This window comes from Podarcis bocagei, assembly GCF_964188305.1.
Source record: "Podarcis bocagei genome assembly, chromosome: 5".
Taxonomy (NCBI): Eukaryota; Metazoa; Chordata; class Lepidosauria; order Squamata; family Lacertidae; genus Podarcis; species Podarcis bocagei.
The window spans coordinates 95,983,036-96,008,295 of record NC_138129.1 but is presented as its reverse complement, the minus strand read 5'-3'; the positions used below and the strand labels follow the sequence as shown (position 1 = coordinate 96,008,295).

Sequence of the window (25,260 nt, the reverse complement as noted above, 5' to 3'; positions counted from 1 at the left end):
ATTTGGCACAATTTCCCTTCTTCCCACACCAGCCTCCTGTCCTGCTGTATCCCACTTTGTTCAGGAGGGTCTCCTGACTGCCCAGGAAGGCTTTTTGGAAAGGAGTGTTTTGGTGTCCCCTTGTGAGACCTTCCTTTTTCTTTTCTTTTTTCTTTTTTGCCGTAGTTAGGATTAAAGCCATCATATATTCTAATAAAGGGATGCGGGTGGCGCTGTGGGTTAAACCACAGAGCCTAGGACTTGCCGATCAGAAGGTCGGCAATTCGAACCCCTGTGATGGAGTGAGCTCCCGTTGCTCGGTCCCTGCTCCTGCCAACCTAGCAGTTCGAACGTACGTCAAAGTGCAAGTAGATAAGTAGGTACCGCTCCAGCGGGAAGGTAAACGGCATTTCCGTGTGCTGCTCTGGTTCGCCACATGACCTGGAAGCTGTACGCCGGCTCCCTTGGCCAGTAAAGCGAGATGAGCGCCGCAACCCCAGAGTCGGTCACGACTGGACCTAATGGTCAGGGGTCCCTTTACCTTTATATTCTAATAGTGATCTTGAATCACTGCTTGCCAGTCACATGTAGCCAAAATTACAACATCCACACCCCACCAAGGGATTTATTGGCAGCCTCGGGAGAACCCCATCGTTTGCAGAAGTAGGAAAAATACTGACTTAAATATAAGGTGTTCTTGCCAAAGGACCAGCTAATATGGCTAATATGTTGTTACTTTTGTCTAGTGCAGAAAACAAATGTCAGCTGTTTGCTTGGTCACTTGGGACTTCTCACATGTTTTAACTTTTTTTATCTTGATTAATTCTAACAGAATTTCATGTTTCAAAAATATCTCCGTTTTTCTTCCCAGGCCAAACCTGGATATCAGCCGTCTGGAGAATCTGATAAAGAAAACAAAGCGCAGGAGCGCCCACCCAGTGCATCTTCCAGTAGCGATATGTCTCTCTCTGAAGCTGCTCCTCCTCCTCTTATTAGGTAAGAAAACAGGACTATCTTTAAGGCAACTTGTAAGTATTTGAATAGAACATTAAACACTATTTTTTGTAAGAAGTCACTGTTAACACCTTATAAACTAGGTACAGTATAGTAGGAAATGGTCTTAAGATGACTTAGCAATACGCCCTGTGTAAGCAGCAGCAAGATTGGAGGACTTTTCCTGCAAACATAAGTGACATTTTAAAATCCAGCACTTTAGATTTTGTAAGATTCCGCATTATAAGAATGACATGTCCCTGCGTGAAATACAGGTTGAAAAAGCAACCATCTCTGTGTGTGATGGGATTCTATGACACTGCATAAAAATACATAAATATTTTGGGATAAAGAACTTTCCTTAATACAAAATGCCCTTATTGTTACAACAGTATTCTTGAAAGCTTATGGGCAATGCCTACTGAAACTTCAGAAGCCCAAGTGGTGACTGGGCAGATTTCCAGGGGCTGGGGTTCCTGTTAGTATCTTTTTCCTCCTCTGTGACTAGAAAATCAAGAGAAATTATTTTGAAAAACAAGTTGAGTTATGGAAATTTGCTGAGTTGAAAGGTGTTGTACATTTCAGTTCACTTGCTTTTAAAAAAACATATATTTCAAATATATTTTTCAATTTTTAAGTATGACAACTTTATACACACATACCTAATCCAAATGGCATTGTTTGACTTACACCCACCCACTTACACCCACCCCTGGTTTCCAATTTTTCCCCTTTTCTTCTCCTTGCATATAATCATATTTCTCCAATTACTTTCAGCGTCGTTTTCCAGTCCTAATTCTATTGTTACTTCATAAATGTTACATCAATCCTGCTAATGTTTTAACACATTTACAGTGTTCTTTAAAGTAATCTATATTTTTTTTCCATTCTTGGTTAATTTTTTTCTCATCTTGGTGCCTGATCTTCATGGTCAATTTTGCCATTTTGGCATAGTCCGTCATCTTAGTTATCCATTCTTCCTTTGTTGGGACGTTTTCTTCCTTCCACTTCTGGGCAAGTAGCAATCTGGCCGCTGTAGTAGCATACATAAGTAGTCTCTTTAAATTCTCTGGCACTTCTTCTCCTGTTATTCCTAGTAAAAAGGCCTCTGGTTTTTTAGAAAATGTTAATAGATTTCAGTCCTCTTGGTGCAGGATCTGGGAAACTTGAATGCTAGGTTCCTTACAGTTCAGCAGCTTGTATTCCATTTGCAACAAAACTTTAATCAGTTTGTAATTATTATCTGAATAATCTGTACTTTTAATATAGCAGATATAAATTTATGATGAACCATTTTATGCACAATGCTTTTTATGTTCCTTTCCCCAAAAAAACATCTCTTTCCAAATCTCACGCCCTGGAAAAAACACGTCCCCGACCCCACAGCTTCAAATTTTACACCTTTACACTGCTCCCACATTGTGTATGGGAGGATCGGGGAAAATCTAATCTGGACTAAGAAGTCTAGTTTTAAAAATGATTTCCAATACGTTAACATATGTGCACATTTAATAGTCAAACATTGTTCAGTCTTCATTATTCCAAGTTTATGAGAATTCAACTTTTTTGTTTATAGGAATAACCCTTTATGGATTCAGCCAGATAGGCTGACTTCAGAAGCCCAGCTTTCTTCCCAACAACCTTCAATGGTCTTGACTGGAGGATTTGTCTCCCAGCTTTTGGCCCTAGATCACACCCATGTCTTGCAAAACGACTTTGACTCTGTATTATCAAGCAGAAGGAGTTACAGTGCAGCTGTGGGATCCATGCCTTTGGCATCTCAGCCATTTATGGCATCTGCTGTACAGCCTACCATTAATCAGTATAAAAGTAAACTGAACCGCATTGAAGCCCTGAAGGCAACAGCAGCCTCTTTGTCGAGCCGAATTGAAAGCGAAGCCAAGAAGTTAGCCGGGGCCAGCATTAACTATGGTGAGGTGTGGAATTCTGAGCGTGACTTGTTGCAAGGAGATCAGGGCGATGGCCGTTGGGCAAAGGCCAGCAGCCCCCCTGTGGAAGAAAGTGATGTCTTTTCAGCCAGGCTGCAGAAGATGTTGGGTGCTTGCACCCCACATGCAAGTTTTGATGATAACCTTCCTGGTGTTGGAAACCTTGGTGAGTTTAAAAGGCTCCCAGAGACCCTCGCCCCTCGGGCTGCAGCTATCAGCCTTCCAGGTAACTACAGAGCTGAAGGAATGCTAGGAGATCTGTCCAAAAAACAAGCATGCTCCCCAGGGGCTGAAAGTAAAGTTGTAGCTCCGCGTGATGGTAGCATAGAGTCAATAAGTGAGGGGCCAATCAGTGATGGTCTTGCATCTGAGGAGGAAAGAGAAAGGCGTGAGCATCCAACTTTGAAGACTGTGGAAGTGTTAAAGGAAAAAGAATTCTGTGCTGCAGATATAGCTGGCTGTGAGCCCATAAAAGAAGTTCAGAAGGAGGCAGAGAAGTGTTTACTCATTTTTAGACATATAAGGAGTACTTGGGAAGAACTGATAAGGGGGAGTCCCCATAGTGCCATCAACGTCTTTACAAAACATTACCAGCAGTGTGGGAAAGGTAAGGCAATGAGAGACTTATTGCTGCCTCTGGTGTTTTGTTGGTGTAATTGTCAAAATGACTGCACTTCCATGATAGCTGAAATCCTGAGCTCTTTAAGTTACCGTATTTTTTGCTCGATAACACGCACCCAACCATAACACGCACATAGTTTTTAGAGGAGGAAAACAAGAAAAAAAATATTCTAAACGAAACAGCGGGTGTATGATTTTTGTGGTTCATGCTGTGGCCACAGACATGTGATCTGACAGTGAGTTTGGAGTAGCCCAATGCAAAAATCCTGAGGATCCATGTGGATCCATGCTTTGTAACCACGTTTTTGCACCACTGCAGCCCCAGGCAATAGTGGGTGCATGATTTTTTTGGTGCAAGCTGTAGCCATGGACATGCTATGTGATCTGATGGTGAATTTGGGGTGACCCAGTGCAAAAATCCTGAGGATCCATGTGGCTCCGTGCTTTGTAACCACGTTTTAAGTGGGGAGGGAAGGAAAAGCACTCAAGGGACAAGGAGCACGCGTGGGGTGGGTGGAGAAGGATGCTGTTAATAATGCAGAAGAGGGGTTTAAGGGGAGAAGGCTCCTCTCCTCTCCCGCTTTGCTCCTTTAAAGCAGGCAGGCTCTCTGTCCCTCCCCACTCAGCGGCTCTTCTCCCGCTTTGCTGTTTCAAAGCAAGCCACGGAGGAGGGAAGGAAGGGGAACCATGGATCCTCTGCTCACGACTGCAGCAGATCCCCCCACCATCCGTAGGCATTCACTCCATAACACGCACAGACATTTCCCCTTACTTTCTAGGAGGAAAAAAGTGAGTGTTATGGTACAAAAAATACGGTATGTTATAAACCTGTAGCTCGGATTTTGTGTTGGGTTTTTTTTTGCTGATACCAGTATTTGCTGATAAGCAAGAAGTTTCCAGTCCTTTTTGAAAATTTTGGCAACTACTTCTTTACTATGAAATCACTTAACTGTCTTCAGATTATAATTGAAAGTTGTTGCATATAAAGGAAATTTTCCAGAGCTGCTCTTAATGGGCTTTGGATCTCTGTCAGCAAGATTATTTGGCATGCTTCTGAAATACAGATTACTTTCTTTTGCACCTCTTGCAGGAATTGAGCAGTGGTCAGAGCAAGCACCACCAACTCGGGAACCTTTCCTTCCAGTCATGAGTCCCCCAGCTAGCATTGTTTCATATGAAGATGATTTCATTTCCTCACAGGAAAGTGTAACCATTGCAGATAAAAGAGCTACTCTTGAGCCCAGGTACTTAATGAGTTCACAAATGGCAGCGAAAATCAATGAAAAACCATGTTCATTAAATAAAGAACTATTACAGAGTTGTTTTTCATCCCTGAATGGGAAGGGAACGCTTCCTTGTTATAGAGTATGGCAAATCTGAGTTTTGGCACAGAGCAGAGTAAATGAATACTTCGTCTATTTAAAACAGCTTTCAAGTCACAACCTGGTACTTTTTTATGGCACAAATGACACTCAGCTCAACTGTTTTTGAAAACCCTGAATTATCAACCTGAAAATTATTTAAGTAAATTCCCTTTGCTGGTGTTTCGAATCAGGATTGACATCTATTTAATCTGTTTAAGAGACCTAGAGAAAGTAACTATTTAACTTAATTTATTCAGTTGATTTTTCAATATAGATATTTCAATATCCTTAAGGGTGTTGGAGAATAGGAACTCAGTTTTGAACACAAACATTATGGCATTGTTAAAAGGAAAGGTGTCTGTAATAGTTTACATGCAGGTCCCACTATCCATCCACTGGATACCCACCAGATCCAAACATAAAGAATTATACATTCCGCAGAGTCAGATATCTGAACAGCTGGAGCTAGCCCACTTTGTGCTTTGCTTGTCAGCGGCATTCATTCTGGGGCTGAAACCATGGAGAGAGGAAGAGGGAGATAGAGCAGACCAATCAAGAGGGCAGGACAAATCAGTTTTTTTTGTCTCTTTTGCTGGCTGGCTACAGCCATTTTAGGCAGAAACAATGTTGGGAGGAGGAATGCATTGTGGGCAGATGGCTGGTCCTGCGTGTAATTCCTGATTGCGACAACATCTACTTAAAAAAAAAAATGCTTTTAAGATTCAGCCCAAATATTAATGGGCTAAACCATAATTCAACTATACATTTAAGCTTGCAGGTCTAGCCCATGGGCCTATCTTAAGCTATATGCAAAGTTGTCTAAAATTCAGCTGCTTTTAAAGGTAAATAGAAGTCCTGCTCTTGTGCCTTTTAAGGCTTTATTAAATGATTTAAAATGCTCATTACACAAGTAGTATAAATGTAACTGAGAAAGCCAAGCAATATTTTACTTCCGTGTCTATATTGACAGTGGCAGCAGCCCCAGCCTCAAAGAAGAGTTTGCCACCAGAAAGTCATTGTATGAGCAGCCAGCTGTAGACTTTACCCACCATTCCTCAGGAACACTTTCTGCAGGTTCTTCCAACTCGTCTGCATCGTCTAAAAAAAGAGTGAAAAAGGAAAGTAAGTGCCATTTACTACGCTCCCAAATCTGGGTTGAAACCTTTGGCAAAGTTTTAAAATCTGAAAATGTCAAGTGTACTCGTCAAGTGGGGGAAAGTGTATATTTATTTTATATTTAAATCGCTTTTTGCCAAAATATGTGTTACAGAGTCAGAATCTTTCAGCACAGTTTCAAGTGCCTCTCTGAGGGAGGAAAACAAAATGTTGCCAGGGTCAGAGTATGGATCGCAACAGGTGAAGATTGCATCACCTAATAATGGAATATCTCATAGAGAAGAAAAGAGCCCAGATTCTGACAGCACTTTAGAAGAACTTTCTGATCACTCCTTGATGAGGTAAAGTGAACCACTTCATTTAGTAATCATAATCATATATTGGCTTAATAAACTGAGTGATGTCAATGAGTCTTTCCCCCATGCATTCAGACTTTTTGCTTGTGCAGTGAAGCAAAGAGCCATATTTAACAGCTTTGGAACAAACCAGGTTTTTAAACCACAGTTTGAAATTGATCTAATAACCTAATCTGTTCTGAAGCTGGTAACCAGAATGTCCTGGTTTAGATGAAATAGGAAATTATGATTGATTAGAGATTGCCTCATTTGATCATATCACAAAGGGAAGAGCGAAGGTGGATGCTTGTGTGGGCAAAACAGTAATTTAATATCTCTGTTTTAAAACTGAGGTATGATAATCTAAACTATACCAATGTTTTGGAAGTAACATATAAGCTCGTCAAATAAATCTCAACTATTGCTATAGCTTTTTTTCCTGGGGTACTCAACGTAGGCAGTACTGGCACCTTTTTTCCAAGAAGAAAGGGTAAAAGTGTGGCACATACTGATGAGTATCGGGACAGTTTTTTCTAGAAGAAAAGCACTGGCTATTACTCTTTTCTTTGTGTACTGATGGAAATATATGATACTTTTCAAACTGGTTTTGCTGTGTGACTATTCTTTCTTGAAAGAATAAAGACTTGCTTCAATTTTTGTTTAACTTTTCTGTTAGTCTCCCAGATAAGATAAAGTCTCCAAGGACTCCAGGCTCTCCTCGTTCTCCAAGCTTACAGAAACCATTGGATCCTGCAGTAAATATAGCAGAAAAAAATAGCCCCCTTTCAGACACTCCAGGGACTATAACTTCTGGACCCAAGGCAAGCCATGCCTTCTCTGATATGAACTTTGGAACCAACAGGGCTGGAGCAGGTAACATGAATGGTGAGCTGGCAAAAAATAGATGGCTCATGCTGCTGCTTACTCTTTCTATTTTTCTAAAAAGTGTGATTTACACGAAGTCGTAGGTGTTTAGTATTTCATATTTACCTTACAGGTACCATGCGCTTCTCACCTGCTGGTCTCCAACATCGTATGTCAGCAGAACTTAATTATTTAAGTGCCATTGAGGAGTCTGTTCGCCAGATCTCTGATGTTGAACGAGTCCGAGGTATATCACTTGCCCAGCAGGAAAGTGTTTCACTGGCTCAGATTCTAAAGGTAACCGTAGGCGTTCTTAGCTCTGCCTTATTTGCTGTATGCACTCCTCTGAAGTATCTCAGTCAAAGATAAGAGTGGTTGCGATCAGATGAATATTGTTATATTTCCATTAAAGCTACAAAACTAGTAGGCTCTTGTTCGAAAAAGGAGGAACATAATCTGTGGTTCGTGAAAATGATAACCACATTTGTCACAAGTAGCTATGTGCAATTTCAATTTTTCATACCACAAGTTTTATTTATTGCAGTATTATTGTATAGGGTGGAAGTTGTGAACTTTGTAAAATAGGCAATGAAAGTCATGAAATACACTAAAAGATGCAGAAGTATAAGTGCTAATCATTAATGAAATATTTAGGATTCAGTGACAGGAGCATTAATATCCTTATGGAAATATATTTTAAGTGTAAGGTACCTTGAATTACATTGTATGCAGAAAGGCAGGATATAAGTTAATCAACTAAAACTAAACTAAACTTAATCCATAGGCACAGCAGCAACGACATGAGCACGACTTGGCTCTTCTGAAGCTCAAGGCAGAGCAAGAAGCTCTGGAAAGTCAGAGGCAGCTAGAAGAGGCGATGAAGAAAGCAGCTCAGGTAATGAGGTCTTTCAAACAGTAGGTAAAACTTAAAAGTAGAATTCTTTTCCTGTGGAGAAATTGGTGCGAATGGATGCTAATCCAAATCTCACAAATAGTAAGCAACAAGAAATCGGGTCATCTCAATGTACTTCAGAAAAATATCTTGTTCTAGAGGTGCAAGATTTTAGAAGTTGCCACATTAGTGGGTCAGGGGGCACTATGGGCTTCAGTCACAAAAAGCTACTATGTGGGCCATGACATATCGCAAAATGGCTGCCACATGTTAATTTGGAGAGCTAGTCAAAGCCAGCGCACACCATGCCAAATACTGACACTTCCTAAGCCAGGGAAATGACAGGAAGTGAGGTCTTTGGACCTAGCACATCACACAGACAGAATGTCTCATTAGAAAAATAATACTGTACTGAATAAAACATATTGTATTCAGAACTCAAAAGCATTAGTTCACATTGATCAGTTCATGCCCAGCACTTCCACTTCTGCCTGACACTCTCCCTACGCTCAACAAAAAAGTGTATTGTTGCAAAGTGTGTCTCAGTGAGGATCGTGCCCTAATAGCAAAGGTGCTGGTCATGTCATAATAATTTATAATTTATACCCCACCCATCTGGCTGGGTTTCCCCAGCCACTCTGGATGGCTCACAATAGAATATTAAAAACATGATAAGACATCAAACATTAAAAACTTCCCTAAACAGGGTTGCCTTCAGATGTCTTCTAAAAGCCAGATAGTTGTTTATTTCCTTGACATCGGATGGGAGGGCGTTCCACATGGCAGGTGCCACTACCGAGAAGGCCCTCTGCCTGGTTCCCTATAACCTCACGTATCGCAATGAGGGAACTGCCAGAAGGCCTTCAGAGCTGGACCTCAGTGTCTGGGCTGAACGATGAAGGTGGAGACGCTCCTTCAGGTATACTGGTATATCAGGTTTGTCTGGTCAAGGCAAGTCTACATTTTCTATGAAAGCAAATAGTCCAGGTTCCAGATGCTGCGTTATGGTGTGTCAATCACATTTTCATCATTTTTATATCTCCATTTCAATGGAGCTGATTTTAGTATGATTCTGGTGGATACAATGCCACATAACCTCTGCTCTAACGAGCTCACATTTGCCACAACGTACGTCTTGTTGGAAGAAGAGAATGAAAAAGCCAAAATAGTTTACCTATGCCACTTTTGTGTGCACAAGTTTAAATAAAATTGTTTATTTCTTTTATGTCCTAATCATTTACCATGAGTTTCAAGCATTTATTATTGCCTGAACAGATTTTTTTTTCTGCTTTGACAGTCACAGAAACGTTAGAGCCAAATACAGTGGTGCCTCGCAAGACGAAAAGAATCCGTTCCGCGAGTCTCTTCGTCTTGCGTTTTTTTCCGTCTTGCGAAGCAAGCCCATTAGCGGCTTAGCGGATCAGCTGATAAGCGGCTTAGCGGCCTAGCGGATCAGCTGTTAAGCGGCTTAGCGGATCAGCTGTTAAGCGGCTTAGCGGCTTAGGATCAGCTGATAAGCGGCTTAGCGGCTTGGGAAAAAGGGGGGGAAGGAAAAAAACCCCGCATGAACTCGCAAGACATTTTCGTCTTGCGAAGCAAGCCCATAGGAAATTCGTTTTGCGAAGCACCTCCAAAACGGAAAACCCTTTCGTCTAGCGGGTTTTCCGTCTTGCGAGGCATTCGTCTTGCGGGGCACCACTGTATCTTATCCAGTTTTTGCTTCTGTGCGTAAAGAAGAATTAAAACCAACAAAAATACGTTTGGCATACTAAAATTCCGGTTTGGCCCCTTTGGCCCCTGAACTAAAGTAGAACTTTTTTTTTTAATACATAGGGCCATGCAGAATCTATGCAGCAGCTCGTACAGTCACAACAGGAGAAAGCAGATGCTTTACAGGAGACCACTTGCAAAATTGCAGCTCAGCAGGCGGAGACTGCTCTGCTCACCACAGAAGCTGCTAGCCAGATACGTGAGGTTAGATTCTGCTCTGAAATCCTTGGCAGGCTTGGCCTTGTGCAGAATGGTTGCTGAAGCTAGCTTGCTGATTGTAACGAAGAGCTCTTCAGCAGACTACTTTGGGAAAGGAAAGCAGGCTGCCTATTTGAAGGATGGGAGAGAGAGGGTGTGTGTGTGTGTGTGTGTGTGTGTGTGTGTGTGCGCGCTTAATTTCTCAAATATTAACTTACGAAAAGTACATCTGACTGTGCTTCTTTATTCAGATGACAGAGCTTGCAAGAGTCCAGATCTCTGATGCCATTGGTGCTCCTGCAACCCCAATTACCACACTGTTTGACCAAGAGCGGAAGCAACATTCAGCATTCATAAAGAAGCTAAAATCTCATAATACAAGCAGGTATTTTAGATGACATTTTAGTTCTTAGAATAGATTGTGAGCAGTGTTTCACCAGAGGCATGAAGGCAGACTCCAGAAAACACCCACCACCACTGATATGCGTAGGTGAGGGAGGGGAATATGATGTCCGCATGAGTACTAGGCAACTCCCCAAGGCTGCTCTTTACTTTCTTTTCCCTGTCTCATCAATAAAGAGCAGTCCCCCCCCCCTTCCTTTCAGCTCTTGTGACCTTTTATTGTTTGCTTTTCTACACTAGCAGCCAATACTGTAGCAAGGCAGGTCATTTGGCTCCAGCATTAGAGTGTAGAAGTGAATTCTTAAGGAAAGGGAATACAGTCAAACCTTGGTTCTTGAACGGCTTAGTTGCTGAATGTTTCAACTCCCTAACGTCGAAAATTCAGAAGCGAGTGTTCTGGCTTTCGAGCAATTTTCGGAGGTCGACTGTCCATCGCAGCAGTCAAACGGCTTCGGACCGGCTCTTCCATTTGCAAGAGCCAATCAGAAGCTGCACCTTGGAAGTCGAACGTTTTGGAAGTCGGACATCCTTCTGGAACGGATTACGTTCGACTTCCGAGGTTTGACTGTATGTGCATTTGTACTTGTTGGGTTTACTTGATAGTCCCTTGATTGACTTATTGTAGGCGTCAGGGAAGACTTTGTGCATAGGGCTATTACACCAGTTTGCACATCCTGTCCATTTCTCCCCATTGGGGAATGGAAGAATGGTAAGTTCCTGCCTTCCATATTGAAATCCATGATCAGAGGCCAAAGCCTCTGATGTTGCCTGCTCCACACACCTTTTATTTCTCCTCAAACTCCTGGAGTTAGAAGACTGAGACTTCTACTTTCTGCCTGCCAAATCAGAGGCCTATTTCACATGCCACTTGGCAGGAGAGTCTTCCTTCCCTGTCAAGTGACTCATCCTGAGAAGTCCATGCCAATTTATATTGGGTGCTCCAGAGTGACAAGTGTCAGGAAGCGTCGCCTGCTCTCCATTTGTTCTGTACACAAGAGAAACTAGGCCTACTTTGGAAACACACAAAGCTCTTTTTATGCAGAGCTAAATACATTTTCTGTCCCATTTGTCATTACTGATACTTAATTGGATGTTTCTCATTTATTTCACTATTATTTTGTCTTGTAAGGCTTATGACAATCAGCTTGAACTTTCTTTTTCATTTTCAGGATAACTCAAACTTGCTTATTTTCTTTAATAGGAAAGCAGAATCTACACCTTCACAAAGTAAAGAGGAGCTAGATGACTCAAAAATCCTTTATTCCTCATTTGAAAGTTATTCAGAATCGTCGAGATCAAAGGCACATGATCAGAGGTAAGAAGCATAACTTATACAGTTACTGTCAGTTATAATAGTAGTTAGCAGAGGAAGACTTTGAGCAGTACTTGATGTCTAGTGTCTCTTCTTCTAGTCCAGACCTGCAAATCTTTTGAGCCCGCATGGGATCAATAAAATAGGGTAGAACATAGTACCGTATTTTTCGCCCTATAGGACACACTTTTTCCCCTCCAAAAATGAAGGGGAAATCTGTGTGCGTCCTATGGGGCGAATACAGGCTTTCGCTGAAGCTTGGGGAGCGAGAGGGGTCGGTGCGCACCGACCCCTCTCGCTCTCCAGGCTTCAGGAAGCTATCAGCAAGCCTGGGGAGCCCGCTGGAGCCTGCTGCCCAGTGTGAGAGCACCCTGAAGCAGAGCACCCCGCGCGCCGGGCAGACATCTGCAGCCTGGGGAGCCCTGCGGGAGTTCCCGCAGGGATCCCTAGGCTGCGGATAGCAGCCTGCTTCCCTGAGCGCCGGGCGCCCCGAAAGCAGAGAGCCCGGCGCTTCGGGAAGACATCCGCAGCCTGCTGCACGGAGCACGGGGAGCGCTGAAGCAGAGCGCCCCATGCTTCGGGCAGACATCGGGCAGCCCCACAAGCTTGGGGGACAGCGGGGAGGCGCAGCGCCGCCATCCCGCTGTTCCTCGACCTGGTTTGGAGGCTGGCGCTAGGGGAGAAGCGCGCTTCTCCCCAGCGCCAGCCCCACAAGCTTGGGGGACAGCGGGGAGGCGCAGCGCCACCAAACCGCTGTTCCCCGACCTGGTTTGGATTACCCAACCTGGTTTTGGGGGGAAATAAAGGAAAACATTTTTTCCTTTATTTCCCCCCCAAAAAACTAGGTGCGTCCTATGGGACGAAAAATACGGTATATAGCTAGCTGTTGGATCACAAGTCATGCAGGCCTATCCAAGGACCATTGCATTAGCCAAGTTGCTATATTTTGGAGTGGCGTTTAATGCTAATCTAATACCCCATGACATGAATATGAACTGAAGTCTTCTTTGTGGTTTCTGTGCAGTCACATAATATGGTTTTTGCACTTATGCAGAGCCTCGTTCAGAAACGATCTAAAACTAGAGTTGTTGTTTTTTAATGTGCAGCAGCACACTGTTGGTATTATTATTATGCATTTATTTATTTATTCTGAGACGTGTTTTACAACCCTAATTCAAGATTCACTTCTGTGCTTTTATTATACCTTTTCATAAAACAGCAGCAGCAGCAGTTGCCAGGGAAGTCCATCTGTCTCACCTTCCAAGGGGACCAAGAAACTTTCCCGTCGTGAAAAGTCAGGCAGCTCCATTGAAGAGCAGGTTCCTATGGCTTTGAATGATTCTTTAATGAATAATAGTATTCCATCCATTGCAGATGAGAGAGGTGGGTCCTTGGACGAGTACTTAAACTACTTCAGTGTTTACTCCTAGTTCTGTTCCCATCTACTTGATGCTTGTGCTATTTCCCTTGCTCTGTTGATTGTTCTGCTGGTGGAGTCACATTGAAGAAATATAAAATGGTGAAATATTTATCAGGCTGTTGCATGCAGCACTCTTTCCCCATCACAGGCAATCCACAATTACTTTTATATGTCATTTTCTGGTTAGCCAGCCCCTTGAGCTGCTGGGGAATCTGCAGTCTGATAATGACACCATGATAGCCACATTGAATCCTGGCTAGCTGTTGCTTCCAGCCTCCATTGTTCTGGGAGCCACTGACTGAGTGTTCCTCCTTCCTTTGTTCTGGGAATCACTGAGGTTGGTTTTTTTTTTAAGTCACGAGTCTTTACATCAGTGCGTGTACTTGTTTACAAGTGAGTGTTATGCAAGATGCAATTTCCTGAGTTTGATTTCTATTACACAAATATATCTTAAGTGATGGAACGTCAGATGGGGCTTGGTTATTATTGGCTGACAGTATGTTTTATGGAGCAAAAAAAATCTGTTGCAATTTGAAGTTCTTTTGTGGGAGGATAAAGCCAGCTTCCTAGTTCCAAGAAACATGGGCCTCCAGGAAGCATATTTAGCTCCTATGCTGACATTGCTACTTATTGATATCCTTTTAGTCTTTGACCCCATACTTTTTGACATTTGTTGTAAGCGGGGAAAGTGCTGCAGATTGGAGATAATATCTACTCCATCATCCCAACTCTTGAGTGTCCTGAATACCACTGAAAGGGCATGTTGCCAATCAGAAGGTTGGTGTTTCGAATCCCCGTGACGGGGTGAGCTCCCGTTGCTCAGTTCCAGCTCCTGCGAACCTAGCAGTTTGAAAGCACTTCAAAGTGCAAGTAGATAAATAGGTACCGCTCCGGCAGGAAGGTAAACGGCGTTTCCATGCACTGCTCTGGTTCGCCAGAAGCGGCTTAGTCATGCCGGCTACATGACCTGGAAACTGTCTGCGGACAAACGCCAGCTCCCTTGGCCAGTAAAACTAGATGAGCGCCGCAACCCCAGAGTCGTTCGCGACTGGACTTAACCCTCAGGGGTCCCTTTACCTTTACCTATGTGCAATATATAGACCCGTTCTGTGATATGGACAGGTGTTTTGCTAGTTTATTTATACATACATACATACATACCCCGCCCATCTGATGGGGTATAATTCACAGTCATCGACGATACTGATCATTCAGTCAGTATTCATTTACTTGTATTGCTCACTTCGTTAAGCCATACGTTCCACCTACTACATGAAACTACTTCATACATTACTCGTTCTGTAATGCAAACTTTCCCTTAATTAAATATTTTTGGGGGGTTTTCTTCAGACTCAGCCTCTGTAGCGACAGAATATTCTCTTAAATTTGATGAGTCCATGACGGAGGATGAGATTGAAGAAAAGTCATTCCGGTCCTTGCTACCTTCTGAAAGTCATCGCCGGATCAATTTGAAGAAACGAGTTCACCAGGATTATTCTGATGAGGAGGCTTTCCCTGGAAAGACTAGCGTGTCACCTGTTAAAGTAAGTTTTCAATACTCTGCAGCCACATGTTTGTTGCGGCTCCTCTAGTTGCTTTCAGAACCTTTCAGTAAATTTTAGTGGGGATGTCCTGTACATAAACGAACACCATAATTGTATAGTATCTGCAGACTTTAAAAAACTGTGGGCATGGTATATCGTGTGAAATTCTGCAGGGTACAGGAACCTCCTTTTGTGAGCAAAAAGGGGTCGAGGGAAACAAACTGCATAATACAGTTGTAAGTGCATGTGCATTTTCAAAGCACTTGCATAGTAATTCATGGCCTGAACTTAGTTTTTTAAACCAGCTATTCATTCCATACTTGTTTGGAAGGATGCTTGATCAAGGAGGTGGCATCCTCTTTAGTAATGCTTCTTATCTTAGCAAAAGTACTTATCCTGTTATACAAACATTTACATTTGGCAAATGTATGTTTTAAATTTGTTTTCTTGTAATTAGGAGCTAAGCCTGCCATTCTCAGGAGGGCAAGATAGCTTTTCTAAATTTACCATGGAAATGGTGCGGCAGTACATGAAGGAGGAAGAAGTGCGGTCAGCTCACCAGTCGTCCCTGCTTAGGCTACGTGAAAAAGCACTGAAAGAGAAGGCAAGGGCTGAACTAGCCTGGCTGGAACACCAGAAAAAGTAAGAGTGTTCAGAAAACATAATGACCCCAAATTTAGTAATTTGTGCTCCATCCTAGGACTTCTTTGGTTTTCTGTCAGTTTTGTTAAACTCTGCTTCCAAACCCCTTTTGCAAATGTTCTGAATGCCATGAAATAACGATTAAACAAAGAAGTGTGTTTGTAGTTACACAAGTAGAAGCCCTGGGGGCTTCTGTGCTGCAGAAGCAACTGCAGAAGCCAGATGGAGTTTAAATGAAGTGTGATTTTTTAAAAGCATAGCTCTGCCTCACTTGTAAGGAAACAGTGAGTCTTTCTGTATATTTCATATTAACTTTAATATATTCTATCATGTGGATTCTTGAAAAGCAAAGAATTACTGTCCATCTTTCTTTTGAGGGAGATCTTCCAGACAGTGCAATCCATTCTTCAGCTGATCACCCTACTCTTTTTCACACATGTGAACTGTCAAGCACTTATTGCTTGCTGGTTCTAATATTACAGAACCTGATCATCTGTGATGGGATTGGATAGTTCCATTTCTTGGCCTAGCACCTGGAGATTAGAATTGCCTCTAAAAAAACAGTTTGGCTATTTCTGCCCCCGAAAGGCCCAGGTTCTTTATCCCGTAGGCCCTATGTTTTGGGGAGTATGGTCCTACTTGAAGTAATTAGCTAGTACTAAAAAATGAGTGCTGCTGCTGTCTCATCAAGAACAACCAAAATGGCCAAATATGAGGTACCAGGATTGCACAGGGTTATTGCCCACCTGGTAAGTGAGAGTGTGAGTGCCACGGTTGCTCTTGGATCCACCCTTTCAGGTGTTGGCTAGTGTAGGCACAGGAAGAGCATGTCTGTATAGCATCCTAAAGCCATCCCACATGATGTAGAAGCATCTAAATTACTTCAACACATTAGCTAGATTTGAATTAGTCTATTAGAACAAGATTATATTGGCTATGGGGCTCCGATGTTTTGTGCTCCAGTTCCCGTCACCCCCAGCCAGCATGAACAATGGTCAGGAACAATGAGTGTTGTAATCCAAAACATTTAGGGTAAAGCTGTCCAAAGTCTAGCAGAATTGGGGGAGGTGTGTAGTTAAAAAAGTCCCCAGGGGGCAGTGGGATCCTTGATGTGGGGTGAAAGATGCTTTGTGCATTTGCCCGCACCCCATAGTCCCCTTTGACTAGACTTGACCATCCAGGTGTCTTTTACCTTTACCCCTATGCATTTGCTAACCAAAATAAAACTGTATTACCAATATGTAAATGAAAATGAAAATCCATAACTACCAAAACAGAATTGCAATGCAGAAGTGAGAGAAACTGAACTTTCCTTGCCTTGATTCTCACAGGCGTTTACGAGACAAAGGAGAGGACGACAAAATGCCACCTATCCGAAAGAAACAGCGTGGTCTACTTCTGAAGTTGCAGCAGGAAAAGGTAAAAAATAATTTTAAATCCACCTGTGCCAGGTTTCTCCTTAATCACTGAATTTTGATCTGGTGTATAGGGCTGGGCAATACAGTGGTGCCTCGCAAGACGAAAAGAATCCGTTCTGTGATTCTTTTCATCTAGCGGTTTTTTCGTCTTGGGGAGCAAGCCCATTGAAGGATTAGCGGATTAGCGCTATTAGCGGCTTTTAGCGGCTTTTAGCGGCTTATCTGCTGATCGGATCAGCTGATAAGCGGCTTAGCAGCTTAGAAAAGGGGGGGGAGGGGGAAAAAAGCAGGAACTCGCAAGACATTGTTGTCTTGCGAAGCAAGCCCATAGGAAATTCGTTTTGCGAAGCACCTCCAAAACGGAAAACTCTTTCGTCTAGCGAGTTTTCCGTCTTGCGAGGCATTCGTCTTGCGGGGCACCACTGTATCTGGTTTTCAACATAGTGATATATCACCACCTGAACATTGTGATATACTGATACTGATCGCAATGTCTGAAATAAGGTTGGAGCTATGCAGAGGCATCGTGATAACAGCTTTTCAACATCGCTGTTTGTCACGAGCCCAAACATTGCAGTCTGGCGACATACCACAATTTTGAAAACACAAGCTGCATTGGCCTGTGCTTGCAAGACATCGGGTAAAATTGCCACAGCGCCCAGCAGGGTGGGACATGGCAGCTTGTTTGTACGGCTCAGCTGGGGTGCAGGAGGGCTCCCCATCCCCAGCAGAGCCATCCCTGGTGCCCCCCCTGCTTGTGTGGGAGCCAGTGCTGGGCTGGGGAATCCTTTAAATGCTTGAAGGGGAGCGGGAGCGGCACACTCCTTAGCTGAGCAGTTGAAAGATGCAGAGGGAGGAACAAACTATTGGAGCCTCGCCAATGAAGCTTTTTTCTCCCTCTGTGCAGTATGGGGGCAGAGTGGGATGGCGGTTTCACTCAGCGATATACCGCTGAGTGAAGCCGACATCACTGTCTGCTCCACATACCAGTCCTGGGTGATATATTGATATATCACCCAGGCATATTGTAAACTCCTTTGGGAATTTATTTTTGGCAAAAAAATTGGGAGACGGGGAATGTTTTAGACAGTTGCATATAAAACATTGCCCATACTTTAAATCTTTGAATCTGAAGCAGACGTGATGTATGAGGAAAGTGAGAGCGGATGAATGGAGAAAATGAGTATTGGAGGTGAGGTACTGAATTCAGAAAGGGGCAGAGGGGAGGAACAAAAACCATGGGAGAAAACGTAAGTTTCAACCAGTGCATTATAGAAAACACGCTGGAATAGGACATTGCAGAGAGAAGGTAGGTCTATTTCAAGAGGGTTAGAGCCAGTGAAACAAAGGAAGTGGGAAGGAACATTGATTGACAGAAGAGAAGATGAGAAGATTAGCAGAAAAGTTGAGAAAGCTAATTATTAGAATAAAAAGCTTGTAATGAAAGCAGGGATAGAGACGCGGGTGGCGCTGTGGGTAAAACCTCAGCGCCTAAGGCTTGCCGATCGCATGGTCAGCGGTTCGAATCCCCGCGGCGGGGTGAGCTCCCGTCGTTCGGTCCCAGCTCCTGCCCACCTAGCAGTTCGAAAGCACCCTTAAGTGCAAGTAGATAAATAGGTACCGTTTTATAGCGGGAAGGTAAACGGCGTTTCCGTGTGCTGCGCTGGTGCTGGCTCGCCAGCTGCAGCTTCGTCACGCTGGTCACGTGACCCGGAAGTGTCTCCGGACAGCACTGGCCCCCGGCCTCTTAAGTGAGATGGGCGCACAACCCCAGAGTCGGACACGACTGCCCTTTACTGGCAAACGACTGGGTACCTTTACCTTTAATGAAAGCAGGAAGTATAAAGTAGTGATAGGGATGGGGAAAGGGGAGAGAGATGTGGTCCAAACTACAGGTGAAGACAAACATACCAAGCAGCATAATGAGGAGCAGGAGTGAAAGGCTGAAGAGAGAAGCCTGCAAAAACATTACTGCTCTTTTTTTGTTTTGCTTTATTGTTCCTAACTCATAAAGGCAGAAATCAAGCGTCTTAAGGAAGCCAATAAGGCAGCCAGAAAGGAGAGGCAACTGATCCTTAAGCAGCAGGAAGAGATAGAGCGAATACGGCAAACCACTATGAAACTGCAGGAAAAACTGAAGTCTGCAGGGGAAAATAAACAGGTAAGCTTCACTGCAAGAGCTGGAAACATGCACCTGAGAGTTAGCCTGTTATTTTTATTTGTAGCACTGCAGTTCTCAAACTGAATGAAAAATAATTGAGACAAAAAAGAGGGGTATAAGTTTTTAAAATAAAGAAGCTGGTTCTGAATACTTTATTGCTGGCATTTATGCTTGAAAAAGGCCAGCCACACAACAGTGACTTCTAAAATAATAAGATCTGTTTTTGTTGCTGGAACTGCAAATTGTGCTCATAGGTCTAGAGCTTCTCAGTATAATTTCTGTCCCACCCTTCCTCCCCAAGGAGCTCAAGGTGGTAAACAGGTCCACAATTTAAAAATGAACAAAGCAAAAACATACTGAAGCAGTTAAAACGTTCTAAAAACAATTGCATCTAAAAGCATTTACAGTTAAAAATATTTGCATCCATTGATATTGGAGTTATATTAAGATGCTGATCAAAGTGTATATAAAATTGATAGAGGAAAATACTCCGCAAAAAATGCAAGGTACATGGATATAGAAAGAGAGAGATAATAGCTAGAGAAATATGTATAGATAATAGAAAATAGCTTTTTACATGTTGAATATCTATTTGGGTTTTTTTGTTTTTGGTCATAGGAGCATTTTAGTGAGGACGATGTAAAGCGAACACGTTCTTCAACCCCGCTGCCATCAGATGCAGAAACATGGAGCCTTTCCTCCGTTTCCGGCTCTGAGACCAGTAGCATTATGCAGAAACTAAAGAAAATGCGCAGCCAAATGGATGAAAAGTAACTATTGGTGGTTTTTTTTATTGATGAGATCAGTAACTGGTTATAAGGTTGGCTACTTCTTTCGGGTTTACTTTTGCTTCCTATAGCTGTAGTGTCATTTCAGTTTAGCTAGCCTCACTGGTGGCTTGGCATTGTACATTGAACATACGAATGAATGTGAATATACAAAGTTGCCTTGCCATTTCGTCAAGTATCACCTATTCCAGGGGTAGCCAACATGGTGCTCTACTGACGTTGCTGAACTCCAACTCCCATAATCCTTTACCATTGGCGGTGCTGGGGCAGATGGGAGTTGTTGTTACTTTCTTTGTTCATTTTATATCCTGCCCTTCTTCCCGCAGGAACCTGGGGTGGCAGACACAGCATTAATAAGACACTAAAAAACCCACAAATAAACCCACAAACAGTTTTAAAACATTCTAAGAAAACAAACCCAGTTTAAAACATTCTCAGTGAGTGATCTCAGGGTTTCCAGGAACAATGTACAGTGGTGCCTCGCAAGACGAAATTAATTCGTTCCGCGAGTTTTGTCGTCTTGCGATTTTTTTCGTCTTGCGAAGCACGGTGTTGGGAAAGTTTTGGAAAAGCTTCAAAATCACCAAAGTCTTTAAAAACCTCAAAAAAGGCTACCACACCGCGTTCTAGGAGTTGCTCCTCGAAGTCAAGTCGCAACTGTATTAAGAAAAAGGAAACAAACTTGCAAGACGTTTCCGTCTTGCGAAGCAAGCCCATAGGGAAAATCGTCTTGCGAAGCAGCTCAAAAAACAAAAAACCCTTTCGTCTAGCGAGTTTTTTGTCTTGCGAGGCATTCGTCTTGCGAGGTACCACTGTATTCTGATCAAATGCCTGGGTAAATGCAAATATTTTTACATTTTCCCTGAAAGTCAGTAATGAGGGAGACAGACCTACCTGTCAAAGAAAAAGCCCTGTCATGCGTCACCACCTGCTGAGCAGTCCCCTGTCTCAGCGCAATCAACAGGTCCTCACCTGACAATTGTAGGATCTGAGATGGTTGATACTGAGGAAGGGGCTCTTTTGGATACTTGGTCCCCAAGCCATTTATGGCTTTAGTACTGACACCATGAATTTGACCTGGTTAGCTCACTGGCCACCTGGTGACACATTGTTCCATTGGGTTGCCCCACCTACCAGCCTAGCCACTGGATTCTTCTCCAGCTGCAGCTTCCAGACCATCTTCAGGGGCAGAACCACATTACAGTTGCCCAGACAGGAGTTCACCAGAGCGTGGACAACTGAGTCCTAGGCACTCCTAGCCACTTGAGGTTCCAGTGACAAGTTGGAATCCAGGAGTACTCCCAGACTATGAGCCTGTTCCTTCAGGAGGAGTGCAACCCATCCCAGGACAGTTTAGACACCTAATCCCCAAACAAAAGAACCACCCGCCTATAGCACTTCAGTCTTGTTATCAGGATTCAGCATCAGTTTATTAGACTGCATCCAGCCCTTCACTGCTTCCCACACACCAGTCCAACCAACACCTTCACAGTCTCTCCTGATTTAGATGGAATGGAGAGAGAGAGAAAATTGTGTGTCATCAGCATACTGATGGCACCATGCTCCATTTCCCAAGATGGCAGCTCTCAGCAACTTTATATGATGTTAAATAGCAAAAGAGACAAAATAAACCCATGTGGGACCCCATAGCCCAAAAGCCATGGAGCTAAGCAACATTCTCCTGGTACTACTATCTGAGCATCATGCTGCAGGTAGGAGCAGAACCACTATAACAGTTTTTTCACCTCTCTGAGTCGCTGCAGAAGAACACATGGTCCACCACTGAGAGGCTAAGGTGAACCAACAGGGCTGCATTCCCCCTGTCTCTCTTAGTCTGGGTGACTAAGGCTGTTTTGGTGCCAAATCCTGGCCTCAAACCAGACTGGAATGGATCTAGATAATCTACTTCCTCTGACAACATCTGGAGTCCAACAACGTCTGCAGGGCACCACGTTGGCAATTGCTGGTCTATTCTGATAGGTAACAAGAGACTGTCTAAAGTCCTGGGCAGGAAAATCTCTCTGACATCCCTTTTTGACTGGACATGTTGCACATTGAACTTGGGACCTCTTGCATGCAAGATGCATGCCCTCCCACTGAGTTATACAAAGCATCCTCTATTGTTGAGCATACACATCTTCTGCAGGGCTGCAGCTGTATAGATACATTACTTTAATGCGTAATGCTTGCTATATAATGTGATATCTATCTCAATGCAGCTTGTAAAGAGGTGGTCTTTCTCTTCAGCTTTTGCTACCTCCAAACCAAACGTGATCTTTGAAGCTTAACCTCAAAGGCTCAAATTCATCAGGAGAACAATTCATGAAATAAGATGGTGCAGCTTGAGGTTGTGTGTTGGGTTGAGTAGTAGCATTTAAAAAAAAGGATTATTTTATTTCTGTCGTATGTAGTATTAGACATCTTCCCACTGGTGAGGACTTTAAACTGAAATACTGCCTTTCAGTCACAGTAAAATTTGTTTTTATTAGTTCTATGCAGGATTTAAATTCGCATGCGGGGCTTTAGGTGGGTGGGGCAGGTGCCAGGGTTTCCATAAATGCACTGGGGTTTGCCCTCATTGTTGCCTTCAAAAAGATGCCCCTGAACGTCAGGATGTTGCCTGGCACCACCGCCAGCAATAAGACATGGCAGTTTGGAACTCTCCCTAAGACACACTCTTACAGCTTTTGACACACACACCCCGGCTCTATTAGGGTCTGCTGACCATGGAAAAAAGATGCTGGTTTCCAAGATGATGGAAGCACAGCGTGTTTCTTTTTATGTTTAAAAGAACCAGGTATCTGGCATATTTCAAACTATTGCATTTTTTTACATGTGCTTAATGGGAGAGTTCTTTAATAAATTATTCTGCTAAATTACATAGAAGCTTATAGCATATTTACAGCAACAGGCAGCTTAGCCTCCTGTTTCATGTCTGGAATTGGCAAGTCTGTATGGAAAAGCAGAATATTTTGTAAATTGTCAAAGATGCCAACAAATTAGAGAATGATGCTCTTGGGCTTTCTGCAAAACTAGGTTTTATCTGACAGTTTGTAGGATTCCTCCTCTAAGGAATTATCAGGATCTATGTTTGGTCAGAGGAGAAATAAAAGACTTTGTCTGTAGTTTGCATGTGAACAGGAGCATGCTCTGTCAAAGAATTAACCCCTTGTGATCCTGGCATATTCAGCCCCTTGTCATGGAGCCGTCCCAAACACAAGTGATACTTCATGTTGCTGTACCTTAGTGAGTTCTTACTGTGCATGTATAACTGATTAGTGCCTATGAATAGCATGACTTTTACCGTTTACCAACTTTCTCAGCCAGTGCTTTGTTTGGCTTTAACATTTTTGCCATGTAGACATTTTAGTAGAGGTGATGTCCTGTTGCAGAGCAGCATTTGAAAAGGAAAGTGTGTGTGTGTGTGAAGTGTGAAATCCGAAGAATAAAACCAATTTCTGGTGAAAAATGGCAGCATATGAACTCTTCAACTGACATTAGTTTTCCACATCATTTTGAAGTTTTGCACCAGGAGGTTCTGTGCATTGAAGTTGCAGCTTTTTTTCTTTTTATTTGGCGTTCATTTGCTTAGCTTAGGGCAGTTCATTAGAGTTCTCATTAGTAGGAATGTGTCTACTAGCTAGAACATGGCTTGAAACCTTTGTTCAAATGGTCAGAATAGCAAGCCTTTTAAAATTCAGTACTGAAATGGATAGGTGGAATCCCTTCCTCTTATAAACAATGGGGGCAGGAATCCTAAAATGCAGCCAGAGTAAGATGTGTTTTGTAGTGTAGAAAGTGGCTGGCTTTTGACAGGGAACGAAGGGTTGTAGGTGATGCATGGTTACGTTCTGTTGCCTTTGGAGTCTTCTACTTGTGGAAAGACGATATGTTTGAGATTTAAGACCCATTTGTGCAAGATGCTCTCCTGCTCTCATTTTTCTGTCTGTTTCTTGCTATCTTGGCTTAAAACTCTTCCTCCTTATTTTGTAGACACTGCTCTCCTGTTCACTACTTCTTCTCTGTCTTTACGTCTCACCACTGGGCTTCTCTCAGTGTCTGTTTTCCCAACCTCCATCCCAAATTCCAGCTGTATATCTACAACCAGTTGGTCAGGTAACGTTCTACCTTTTTAAGTGGTAGACTCTTTGATCGAGCATGCTCTGTTCAGTTTTACATGACTGGGAGGCTCTTCATGAATTGGACGGATTTTTCACAGCTCTTACCTGGTAATTCTGTAGATGTGACTGGCAGTCTCCTGCCTCTCTTAGTTACCCAATGCATAATTTAGTGTTAGAGAACAATGGTTTAGGCAGAGATTCTGAGATTTAATTTGTCTTTTAGCACCTACCTATCAGCTGAGATCACCAGTTTTGAGATTTTTAACTGTATATAAATAAAAGATTCTTCAGTTCAATTATTTGCTTTCATTAAGCTGTTCAGACTGATTTGAAAATAATGTTGGTGCCTTGTATATGGCCACATTGGTTGAAATTTATCCTGCTCAAACTAAATTGCTTATAAATGAGCCCAAATCAGAGTTAGGAATAATGATGCAATCTAACCAAATGTGTTTCTGTTTCCAGTAATTGCAGCTTCCACCAAATAATTTGGGGTATTTTCATGGTGGCCTGATTTTTAAAAGGCATAGATATTAGGATTAGCAGAGGGAGGCACAGCAAGCAAAGGTTGTTGACTTGCAAAAGCCATGTGGGAAACAGAGACACAATATAGTTCTGGACTCTTTATTTCCTTGACACATGATGACTGCTTCGCCTACCTCCTGTTTTTAACCTTCACAGGATCCTTGCTGTTTCCAATATTTTCTCTCTAATTATGAGGTTCAGACTTACTATTTAAAAAAAAAATTAATGCGTCTTAGGTTTTTACTTAGCACAAGACTTTAAAATTAATTGCTTTCTCGGTTGGAAGACATCAAAATGGAGAAACGATGCTCCCTGGCACCAGATCCTCCTTCTGCTTCTAACTTGGAGAATAGAGACCAGTGGGATCATGAAATTTCCAGTGTAACAGAATGGAAAAAAATCAAATGATCAGAAGCAATCATCACCCCACTGTCTGTTGGGTTCTGACTTACGGACCTAAGCCTTTGGCACGTGGAACAATAAGCTTCCAATTAAAGCTTTGCCTGAACATCTCTATTTTAACAGAAGGAGAACCCAAACCTAGACAACAGCGTAGGGCAATTGTTTAGGTATCCTTTTTTAGCTCCCATGGAAAGTGTGGCTTCCATAAGCTGGCTACCTGGCAATTGACACTGCTGTGGTTTTAGGTTATCTGACTTCTACCCATAGGAGCCCAATTCCCAGGGACTAAGGTCCCTTTGCCCCCCATGAAATATTTGAGGGGGCTGAGCCCCCCAAAGTTGATGGGCATTGCCATTCAAATGGTGTGCATGTGCCATGTCTTGTGATTGATTATGCCCCAATATTTTATTCACGTTGGCATCCGTGCATATACCTGGGCATTTG

At 42.9% G+C, this 25,260-nt stretch overlaps 1 protein-coding gene and 1 long non-coding RNA gene across 12 annotated transcripts in view; one reads left to right on the top strand and one right to left on the bottom strand.

Annotated features, from left to right (window-relative positions):
• The window catches only part of LOC308587194, a 196,957-nt gene that overhangs the window by 54,356 nt on the left and 117,341 nt on the right, over positions 1 to 25,260 (bottom strand). The window lies entirely within an intron of this gene.
• The window catches only part of CEP350 (centrosomal protein 350), a 64,490-nt gene that overhangs the window by 24,450 nt on the left and 14,780 nt on the right, over positions 1 to 25,260 (top strand). For 5 of the 11 annotated variants that reach the window (XM_081194253.1, XM_081194248.1, XM_081194250.1 and 2 more), the window contains 18 exons: positions 851 to 975; positions 2,549 to 3,528; positions 4,633 to 4,786; positions 5,877 to 6,028; positions 6,177 to 6,363; positions 7,034 to 7,242; positions 7,355 to 7,518; positions 8,006 to 8,116; positions 9,947 to 10,087; positions 10,333 to 10,466; positions 11,685 to 11,798; positions 13,015 to 13,178; positions 14,566 to 14,759; positions 15,217 to 15,401; positions 16,733 to 16,820; positions 18,834 to 18,980; positions 19,599 to 19,750; positions 23,762 to 23,884. In XM_081194253.1, the coding sequence (XP_081050379.1) occupies positions 851 to 975; positions 2,549 to 3,528; positions 4,633 to 4,786; positions 5,877 to 6,028; positions 6,177 to 6,363; positions 7,034 to 7,242; positions 7,355 to 7,518; positions 8,006 to 8,116; positions 9,947 to 10,087; positions 10,333 to 10,466; positions 11,685 to 11,798; positions 13,015 to 13,178; positions 14,566 to 14,759; positions 15,217 to 15,401; positions 16,733 to 16,820; positions 18,834 to 18,980; positions 19,599 to 19,750; positions 23,762 to 23,884 (3,524 nt within the window). The remainder of the gene's footprint in view (positions 1 to 850; positions 976 to 2,548; positions 3,529 to 4,632; positions 4,787 to 5,876; positions 6,029 to 6,176; positions 6,364 to 7,033; positions 7,243 to 7,354; positions 7,519 to 8,005; positions 8,117 to 9,946; positions 10,088 to 10,332; positions 10,467 to 11,684; positions 11,799 to 13,014; positions 13,179 to 14,565; positions 14,760 to 15,216; positions 15,402 to 16,732; positions 16,821 to 18,833; positions 18,981 to 19,598; positions 19,751 to 23,761; positions 23,885 to 25,260) is intronic. The other 6 variants (XM_081194247.1, XM_081194246.1, XM_081194251.1 and 3 more) reach the window with 6 other exon arrangements.